The 10,871-nt window shown below is 51.7% G+C and overlaps 1 protein-coding gene across 1 annotated transcript in view; it reads left to right on the top strand.

The window, feature by feature from the left end:
* anks1b (ankyrin repeat and sterile alpha motif domain containing 1B) overlaps window positions 1-10,871 on the top strand; it is a 55,995-nt gene that overhangs the window by 24,680 nt on the left and 20,444 nt on the right. Inside the window, exons 8-11 of the mRNA XM_056579009.1 lie at window positions 1,581-1,767; window positions 8,021-8,085; window positions 9,863-10,099; window positions 10,309-10,689. Coding sequence (XP_056434984.1) covers window positions 1,581-1,767; window positions 8,021-8,085; window positions 9,863-10,099; window positions 10,309-10,689 — 870 coding nt within the window. The remainder of the gene's footprint in view (window positions 1-1,580; window positions 1,768-8,020; window positions 8,086-9,862; window positions 10,100-10,308; window positions 10,690-10,871) is intronic.

Here is a 10,871-nt window from a genome sequence, read left to right as displayed (position 1 = left end):
GGAAATGAAAATTGAGCGGAAGTACTTAAGCGGGCAGAGCCAGGCTAATGTAGAACCCAACCCCCCTACCTGACTTCCCAGGTGTCAGTCGTATTCCATAAAGCAGATGTGATGCATAATCATGTTTTAGTGAAGACGGGAGGACCAGCCAGGCTGTCTGTGTCTCCTCTTCTCCTCTCTTCTCCTCTTTCTTTCCTCTCCTCTCCTCTCCTTCTCTCCTTCTCTTCTCTTCTTTACTTTCCTCTCCTCTCCTCTCCTCACCTTTCGTCCTCTCTTCTCTCCTCCTCTAACCCAGACAGCTCATTGAATTGCTACAGTTGGGTGAAGGTTGACTGTCATCCACCACGAGCTCCACCCGCATTAACAGCACCATGTCATTGCAAGCACCTGGTTGCTATGGTTGCAAGGCTAAAAGCTTAGCTCTTTTTTGTGTGTGGGATTACGTAAAATATTCTTTCATCAGGTGTATTAGCTTTCCTCCAACCCTGGTTCTCTCTCTATCTACCTCTCCCCTCTTTCTCTCTCTCTCTCTCTCTCTCTCTCTCTCTCTCTCTCGCTCTCTCCTCTTTCATCAAACACCTTTTTTCTTTAATCCACTCTTTATCCGTCAGTTCTTTTGCCTTTCTTTATTCCCGTGTATATTCGTCGTATCCCATTGTCATGCAGATGACTGTACCTCGACACCTCCTGTCTGTGGAGGTTTCTCGGAACCGAGCCCAGAGACACGGGGGTTTGAGTGTGTCTAATAAAGTGATGTATTCTCCGACACCCTGGATGTGAATATTGATGAGCTGAAGAGGCTGTACCTCTGAACATACAGGAAGCTTCCTATCCAAGGAAATATGAACATCTAATCCATAACACAGCAGGGATTTACTGCCAGCTCTCATCTTCACGTCTGGTGGTCTGAAAGACACTCAGCGAGCAGTGAGGCCTCAAACAGAACGCTCTGAGGCTCAGAGCAGCACGCTCACAACTGCTCAGAGCAGAACGCTCCACTGCTCAGAGCAGAACGCTCCACTGCTCGGAGTAGATCACTCACTACTGCTCAGAGCAGATCGCTCACTACTGCTCAGAGCAGAATGCTTCACTGCTCAGAACAGATCGCTCACTACTGCTCAGAGCAGAACACTCGCCACTGCTCGGAGTAGATCGCTCACTACTGCTCAGAGCAGAATGCTTCACTGCTCAGAACAGATCGCTCACTACTGCTCAGAGCAGAACACTCGCCACTGCTCGGAGTAGATCACTCACTACTGCTCAGAGCAGAACACTCGCCACTGCTCGGAGTAGATCACTCACTACTGCTCAGAGCAGAACACTCACCACTGCTCAGAGCAGAATACTAGCCACTGCTCAGAGCGAAACGCTCACTACTGCTCAGAGCAGAACACTCACTATTGCTCTGTCTGCTGCTCTGTTCCCCATGGAGACGTGTCGGTGTGGAACTAAGTGCTGCTTACCTTGACACACCACTGACAAGTTGTTCCCTTAGTTTGAATCCACTTCTGAGGGATGAGGGACCTGTCTCTGATGTCGGCCCCCTGTGTTCCCCCTCCTCCTCCTTACCCCCCCCCCAGCCTAAACAGCGGACCTCCCTGTCCTCCGCCCAGGACCTCCAGCGCCCCGCGCCCCCCAGCTGTGAGCCCAGTGAGGTCAGCTCGTCGCTAGGCTACGCCAGCTTCAGCACCAGCCCCCCCGCCAGCCCCCCACTCTCCCCCAACCAGGAGGACTCGGCCGGCTCCAACGACGACTGCCAGCTCACAGGTACGACCAATCACAACGCTGCTGCTCACAGGTAGGACCAATCACAATGCTGCTGCTCACAGGTAGGACCAATCACAATGCTGCTGATCACAGGTAGGACCAATCACAACCTGCGGCTGCTTCTGCTGCCAGGTAGGAGCCAATCACAGCCTAAGTTTCTGAGTTATGGTAGTACCATGCCCTCCTGTCCCAATAGCTACAGTAGCTCTCACCTCAGACGCCCTGAACTGGTTCTCTCCTGCACCACTACCTCCTATGTTTGAGGAGATCTCAAACATCAAGGGCAGAAACACGTAGGCAGGAGGCCTGAGGCCGTCCAGCTCCTCTGATCATGTGCAAAATGTTTGTGGGTCAGGACCTTCACATGATGAACGTTGAGCAGGATCAGATGTTGCCGCAACAAGGAGCAGTTTTTAGATCAGCAGACCCTAATGAATCCCTGATTGTTTTAATGCAGCTCTTTTAAGGTTTATTTTCCTCACCACGTTGAGATTGTCCTGATTTTTCCTCCCTTGCTACGTGATGTGGGCGGTCTCCTGTCTGTGTCCTCGGGTGTTGATTTTCGATTCTCTCATCAAAATAAAACCTCAGTAGGAAACATAATTTCTATGCACATTTCTATATATCAGAAATAATCACCAGAACTTCCAGTTCAAAAAGGCGCTCTGACAGATATTCACTTGTTCTTCAGTAAGGATTTCCACATATGTAGATCGATTTAGAGCATCTCAACAAATCTTATTGACTAGATCCCTCTCACTTTGGAATGATAAAAATGGCATTCAACAGTATTTGTTTGATTTATAATAGACCAAGTAGGACAAGCCCAAAACATGACTGAAAACACCATCTTTGAGATCTCAGCTGCACATTGACTAGATGTAGCTTAGCGCACTTTATTTGATTGGTCAGCGTTGTTTAGCTATAGCTTAGCGCATTCCATTTGATTTGTCAGCATTGACTAGCTATAGCTTAGTGCGCTACATTTGATTGGTCAGCGGTGAGTAGCTATAACATAGAGCAGTACATTTGATTGATCAGAGTTTTAAAATGTAAATGTTAGAAAAATTGGAAAATGGAGTCGCAGTGTTTTGGTATGTGCGTAAACATATGGCAAGTTTGGGCGTGTAAGGCATGGAGAATGGTTTATGCCAAGCTCTTTTTGTTCTGTAGCTCCCTGCTTCCTTAAACTCCTCTGCTACTTTTGTTTGTTTGTTTTGAAATAATTTTAGTGCCGTGGAAATTCCTAAAATAACAATGGAGCATAACAGAATTCTTTTTAGCATTTCCCCATACACAAACACAAAGTGTATCCCCCACAAACACACACACACACACAAACACACACACACACGCACACACACACGCCAGACACGCACACACACACACGCACACACACACACGCACACACACACACACACACACACACACACACACACACACACACACACACACACACACACACACACACACACACACACACACACACACACACACACACACACACACACACACACACACACACACACAGACACACACACAGTGTATGGAGGCGTACATGAGGATTTAAGTCCTTCATGAGGAGAACTCTGTATTCACTGCATTTGTGTGTATGAATGTGTATCCTGTTTTTATTTGTATTCTGACTGTGTGTGTGACAGGCCTACAGGTGTGGGTGTAGGTCTTTTGTGCGTATCTGGCTGCTTCTGGCAATGTGTGTGTATGTGAATGTGTCCGTTGGTGTGTGGGTGTACGTGTCGGTGTGGGTGTGCATGCACGTGCGTGTCTGTGGGTGCGTGGGTGTGGTTGTGCGTGTGTTTGTGTATGTGTGCGTGCGTGCATGCTTTCATATGTTTCTTTGCAGGAGCAGTTGCCTCAACAACTTTGATCTCACACATCTTAGTGGTTCAAACCTCCTTTTGAATACACATGAGGACACACACGCCCCCCCCCCCCCCACGCACACACACACGCAGGCCAACGCATACACACACACACACCCACACCCACGCATACACACACCCACAAACACACACACCAACGCAGGGGGGAGAGGGACTGCCAGAAGAGGGAGAGATGTAGGGGGAGAGAGGGAGAGATGTAAGGGGTGAGAGGGAGGGAGGGAGCGTCAGAAAAGGGAGAGAGAGAGAGAGAGAGATGGAAGGGGAGAGAGGGAGGGAGGGAGTGTCAGAAAAGGGAGAGAGAGAGAGAGAGAGATGGAAGGGGGAGAGAGGGAAGAGGAAGAAAGAAGGAGAGATATTGAAGAAGAGTGAGAGAGGGGGGGTGAGAGTGAGATGGGAGGGAGGAGGATGTAATGGGTGAGTGTGAGCGATTGCTAACCTGCCAATAAAAGAGAGAGTGGGTGAAGACGAGAGGAAGGGAGTGAAGAACGGCTTAAAGGAGGGCAGAATAAACAGCGTGTGGGAGGCAACGCAGAGATGAGTGAACAAGTGGAGTGAAAAGTTACTTCATAAAGGCAAGAGAAGGCCTCTCTCTCTCTCTGTCTCTCTCTGTCTCTCTCTCTCTCTAAGATGTTTGACTGGGCGAGCCACCCATCGCTTGCTACCGAAAATCCTGTTCGAAAGAGGCCCCCACTGTGTGTGTGTGTGTGTGTGTGTGTGTGTGTGTGTGTGTGTGTGTGTGTGTGTGTGTGTGTGTGTGTGTGTGTGTGTGTGTGTGTAGGTGGCTCGCCCTGGCGTGGGCGGGCGGTTAAAAGCAGGAACTATTTTTAACCTGCGATCCGTCTGAGCTGTGCTGGTGTGGCGGGGGGGGGGGGGGGGGGGGGTGTTACTAAACTAGCTGGCTTATGTTATGCAAGGGTTATGGGTTTGAGGTCTCCTCTCTCTCTCTCTCTCTCTCTCTCTCTCTCTCTCTGGGTTTTGGGGCAGCAGTCACCTGGTAGAACGCATAAGAAGGTTTTCAGACTAACGCAACAGCTGGGAGCTCATTCAACAGGAAGTTCATTAAAGAGTCAGGAAGTGTCATTGATACAACCTGATGATGTCACAGCTAGGCTGCTGGGGGTGAGACTTCAGACTGAATGAACAGGAGAACGCATATCACCCATTGGCTGACGAGAGAGAGCGAGAGAGAGAGAGAGAGAGAGAGAGAGAGAGAAGGATGTAACATGAACCCACCTCTGTTTCTATCCAACACGCACATACACACATTCACACGCACGTACACGCACACACTGTCTCATTCCTCCCATCTCCTCTCTTCGCCTTCGCCAGGAAATGTCATCATAGCTTTATCAGGGGAGCGGGCCAATCGGGTTACGGCGAGAGACAAGCAGGTTGCCCTGGTATTATGCTCTGCTGGTGGTGATTTGGCGGCCCTGGTGGACCCCCGCGGTGGGTGTGGCCCCCTGTAGGGGGCCGGCTGTGCGCCGCCAGGTGGAGGGAGGGTTTAACTTCCTCTCTCCCGTCCCTCTGGCCCTCGTCAGATCGTCTCTCTGTGGTTTCTAACCTGTGGGTGGAAACGGCGTTAGAAACCACAGAGACAAACTGAATGTTTCTGTCTCTTCAACGCTTCACAGAGTATTGATTTTCTTAATATATATTAAACCCATTTTGAAATTATGTGTTGAAAGCAGAACAGAAAAAGATGGTTCTCAGCCTACCGGTTCGAGACGAACGAGCGAGAAGAATTGGTTCGTTCTTGTTAAAGATTCGTTAATTCGAACTGATTCGGTCGCAAACGACCCATCACTAGTGTGGGTGTATTTCCATATGAATTGCTGATCCGACGGCTCTATAATCTGGTTGGCAGCGCGGCTCTGGTTGGCGTGGTAACTTTGATCGTCATGGTAACTCTGTTCAGCATGGGCACTTTGGTCGGAGTTGTAACACTGGCGTCGTCAGCTCGGTTCACGTGGCAACCGGTCGCCATGGTGACTTCCTCGTCGCCAGGGTGACCTGAGCTAGATCTCCGAGTGGGAACCTACTACCTTGCAGGAGGAAAGTGTGTGAAGATTCGATCAGCCTCAGAACGCAGAATCAGAACCCCAACCCGAGCACTGCAGCAGAACTCTGACGAGCCAGAGGACAAGAGAGGATTTATGTACTGGAGTCTTAAACTCCGCTGGCTGCTATTTCTAACCACTTTAACCCCCCCCCCCCCCTGCTTTGTGCTCGCGCGTGCGTGTGTGCGTGCGTGCGTGCGTGCGTGCGTGCGTGCGTGCGTGCGTGCGTGCGTGCGTGCGTGCGTGCGTGCGTGCGTGCGTGCGTGCGTGCGTGCGTGCGTGCGTGCGTGCGTGCGTGCGTGCGTGCGTGCGTGTGTGTGTGTGTGTGTGTGTGTGTGTGTGTGTGTGTGTGTGTGTGTGTGTGTGTGTGTGTGTGTGTGTGTGTGTGTGTGTGTGTGTGTGTGTGTGTGTGTGTGTGTGTGTTGGGGGGGGGGGGTTGTGACAGATCTGGAGGGTAGCTGTGTGTGTGTCAGTCACAGTTACGGGTTGCTTCTTGTAATATTTTGCAGAGCTTCAACTTTACATCTAAAGTTTCCAGTAAAGTTTGAGCTAATCTTTGATATGAATCGTACTCCTGCTGGTCCGTGGTGAAGCAGTTATTAACTATCCTGCATGCTGCATACTCTATCTCTCTCTCCATCTCTTCCCCTCGTCCTCAATTTCTCTCGCTCATCAGTCATTCACTCTTTACACACTTCTTCTTCATGCTCAACAATATATCTTCCAGTACCTCTGTACGCGCGCGGGCACACACGCACACACACACACACACACACACACACACACACACACACACATACACACATACACACATACACACACACACACACACACACACACACACACACACACACAGTCTTAGCCACCCAGAACTGCAGGAGAATGGGCCTTTCTGTTACCATGGCGACCATATCTCTCTCACCTGTTGCCAGCAGGCATAGAGCTGGGGTGGACAGACGGAGGGATGTATGGATGAATGAATGAAAAGATGAATGGATGTGGAGCGCTGTGCGGAGACCCAGCTTGTGAGTGAGTGACAGGCGGACCTCAAAGCTGACCTCAGAGCTTACCTCAGATCTGAGCCCTTACCTCAGTCCCAGGGCCTTAAAGGGCCAGTGTACCCTAAACCTACCGACTATGGTTCTTTTTCAAATGTGCTGATGTATCTTAAGATCGTCCCACTCTACTCGTCATCCAGCTCTCCTGTCAGCCTTCAGAGGCTCTGCTCGCCGGGGCCCTTAATTACCTTTCAATCTGAATTACGATTATGGCTTCTAACGATTATGAAAAAATATAGATGAAAATACTTTCTAATGGTGGCGGGGGGAGGGGAATCCCTGGGCTTCTCCTCTCTCCTTGGCCTCCTGTGGGTCTAAATCCACCTTGGCTCAGCTGGGTTCTGCTGGAAGACCGAACCGTGAGCAGCAGAAACCGGGAGGTGAGGTGGAGAAGATGAGGAGAGACTTTGACTTTGAAGAGCAGAAGATGAGTCGCAGAACTCAGAGCGGGGAATACCTGCGGTTGTGTCTCCTGTCATTATGCATCATTATCCTGATAATATTGAAATAAAACAACTAATGAGGGCATACGATTTTCCTCTCCATCTGAAACCACGGTGGGGGGGGGGGGGGGGGGAAGAGAAGATGAATGTTTAATACTGTTGTCGTGTTCGGTGCCGTTTAACAAGCGCGGGATTTCAAAATGCACTTCCTAGCTTAATTGATGTATTCATCATCTGTGGTGTGGTCATTTCAAGGATTTCAAGTCAGTAAAAGAAGAAGTAAGGGGGAAGGAGGGTACCCCCGACTCTGATACCTGGTTCTTGTGTTTAGAACCCAATAACTCTTAATTGATTAGTTGATGGGAGCTCCTAGCCTCCATCCACGTTAAATGTACTTTGAAGGTTCTTTCAAGTTTCTCTAAGAGTCCTTTAAAGGTTCTTTAAGGGTTCTTTAAATGTTCTTTAAAAGTTCTTTACCGGTACTGTCAGGGCTCTTTAAATGTTCTTTAAAGGTTCTTTAAGGGTTCTTTCAGGGTACTTTAAGGGTTCTTTAAAGGTTATTTAAGGGTTCTTTCAGGGTACTTTAAGGCTTCTTTAAAGAACCTTGCGTTGCACCACAGTAGACATGCGGTTGATTCCTGTTGCTCACTGTGGCCCTGCTAGACGCTGATTGGCTCGTTGGAACTTCCCCGAGCCAATCAAACGAGGGACAGGATGCAGAACCTTTCTCATCAGTGTCCAGAGGCTCAGGAACCCTGGAGAAGGTCCCTCTTTCTGTGGGGGTTCAGATCCCGACACTGGGTGTCTGCATCGGAACACGGTGCTGGACTCAGGGCGGCGTAATGAGAGGAAAGTGAGGTGTAATGAACCCAGCGTCTCCCTCGGCGAGAGGCAGAGAGAGACGCTGTCTCGATTGGAGTCCTTACGTAAGCGAGCTGCAGCAGCCCTCTTAGGCGGAGGCTCTGACGTTATGTCATTTTATTATTGCTGTTTTCTCTGCATATGGTAATGAGTTCTAGGCCTGCTTCTGGGTGTGCTGCTTTCTGTGGGTGAGGACCAATTAGAGCGCTACAGTCAGGGGGGGGGGGGGTGAGTTAGAGAAGGGGGTGGGGTTAGAGAGGGAGAGATGAAGAAAGGGAGATAAGCCAGAGGGAATGGAATGGAGGGAGGGAGAGAAAGAGAGAGAGGGGGATGGAGGGAGGGAGAGAAAGAGAGAGAGGGGGATGGAGGGAGGGAGAGAAAGAGAGAGGGGGATGGAGGGAGGGAGAGAAAGAGAGAGAGGGGGATGGAGGGAGGGAGAGAAAGAGAGAGAGAGTGAGATGGAGGGAGGGAGAGAAAGAGAGAGAGGGGGATGGAGGGAGGGAGAGAAAGAGAGAGAGGGGGATGGAGGGAGGGAGAGAAAGAGGGAGAGGGGATGACGGCGGGAGAGAGAGAGAGAGGGGGGGGGAGGGAGGGAGCAGGATAAAGAGAGAGTTTGAGAAAGAGAGAGAGAGAGACCACGTGAATTCCCCAGACGCGGTTCGTCCGGAAAAAAAAGTGGTCATTACTTCTGTTAACAGGATTTGGGACATAACAGCTTATTATGATTTTAGAAGTCTGGCTGCGTTTTGTGTTATAATCAGGTCTGAACAGCAGAGTAATACGACATCAATCACATGCTCCTGAAATGGAAACCGTGTGGGTGCGTGTGTTCTTGCATGTATTTACCCGATAATAATCTGTTCTACCTTCACTATGTAAATGAAACGCAAATCATGAGTAGAAGCCATTTGTGACGTGTGATGGACATGTGAGGGACACACACGCGCACGCACATATGCACTCTTACACGCACACAATTTCTCTCAGGAGGCAGGGGAAGGCTCCAGGTGAAACTACTTTGTCCTCGTCATGAGATGCGAGCAGAAGAACAATGTCCTCCTCATCGTTCCCTCATGCTGGTTCTCCAGGACTTGGTTTGCAGACCAGCTATTGTCACATGACCCTCTGCAGCCCAGTCACATGACCCACTGCAGCCCAGTCACATGACCCACTGCAGCCCAGTCACATGACCCTCTGCAGCCCAGTCACATGACCCTCTGCAGCCCAGTCACATGACCCTCTGCAGCCCAGTCACATGACCCTCTGCAGCCCAGTCACATGAACCTCTGCAGCCCAGTCACATGACCCTCTGCAACCCAGTCACATGACCCTCTGCAACCCAGTCACATGACCCTCTGCAGTGACTGCTGCTGTTCAACGCACTTAGTTCAAGTTTTGTTCCTCTACTTCTATTTTCACTTACCTTTGGCTTTTAGTTTGTCCTTTATCGTAGAGAGGTGTAGTCAAATTTATTATGATTGAATTGTTCCCCTGCGCTGAAGTTGGGATTTTTAAACGTGTGTGTGTGTGTGTGTGTGTGTGTGTGTGTGTGTGTGTGTGTGTGTGTGTGTGTGTGTGTGTGTGTGTGTGTGTGTGTGTGTGTGTGTGTGTGTGTGTGTGTGTGTGTGTGTGCGTGTCCTCTTCCAGACGACGGGCCGTACCAGCGGGACCCTCCTCACGCTCCCCTTCCTCTTTCCCCTGCTCCTCCTCCCGAGCCCTCCTCCTCCCCCTCCTCCCCCTCCTCCCCCTCCTCCCTCCTCGTGGTGGAGGACCGCCGGAAGAGCCACATCCCCGAGGAGTTTGCGGGCCTCCTGCACGGCTCGTCCCCGGCCTGCGAGGCCCCTGACACCCCCTACAAACTCTACTGCCCCCGGGGCAACACTGCTGCGCCCCCACAGACCCTGACTCAGACCAAGCCCCTGATCCCCGACACCCCCAGGGGCCCGCAGACCCCCGCTGCCCCGCCCCAGAACCAGAGCCAGAGCCAGAAGGAGCTCTACTGCCAGGTACGTTCCTCCGGGGCTCAGAGCGCCTTCTGATTGGTCTGCTTCACGAGGGCGAGGAGCAACAACAACAGATCCTTGAGTTCTTACATAAAGTTAAATTCTAATAGATCCAATTCTTTCTTTTGTGTTTTTAATTCCCCCAGCAGGTAGACCGGTCCTCCCTGGCCCCGCCCCACCAAGCCCCGCCCCACAAGACCCCGCCCCCCCAGACCCCGCCCCCCCAGACCCTCCCGACCCCTGGGGAGCAGCCCAAGCCGCAGGTGGTCTTCCGGACGGTCTTCCACACGCGGGTGAACCAGGCGCCGTCCCCCGAGACCCCCTGCTCGCCCCGGGGCTACAGCACCCTGGGACACCGGCCCGCCCGCTCCCCCCGCCACTCCGCCGCCGTCGCCGTGGCGCTGGGCCTCGACGGGGCGGGGGTCCCCGGCCTCGACGGGGCGGGGTGCCCGGAGCTGGCCGCCGCGTCGGGGGGCTACGAGGAGCGCGCCTGCACCCTGGACCGGAGGAGGTCGGCGCCCCGCAGCCTGCTGGACCTCCAGCTCTCCAAGTCCCTCTCCGACTCCAACATCGTGGGCGTGTCGCCCATACAGGTCAGCCAGCCGGTCAGTCAGCCAGTCAGTCAGTCAGTCAGTCATGTCAGTCATCCAGTCAGGCAGCCAGTCAGTCAGTCAGTCAGTCATGTCAGTCAGTCAGTCAGTCAGTCAGTCAGTCAGTCAGCCTGTCAGTCATGTCAGCCAGTCAGTCAGTCAGTCAGTCAGTCAGTCAGTCACTT

This window comes from Gadus chalcogrammus, chromosome 19 (assembly GCF_026213295.1).
Source record: "Gadus chalcogrammus isolate NIFS_2021 chromosome 19, NIFS_Gcha_1.0, whole genome shotgun sequence".
Taxonomy (NCBI): Eukaryota; Metazoa; Chordata; class Actinopteri; order Gadiformes; family Gadidae; genus Gadus; species Gadus chalcogrammus.
The sequence above is the reverse complement of the archived record's forward strand: the minus strand, read 5'-3'. Positions and strand labels throughout refer to the sequence as shown.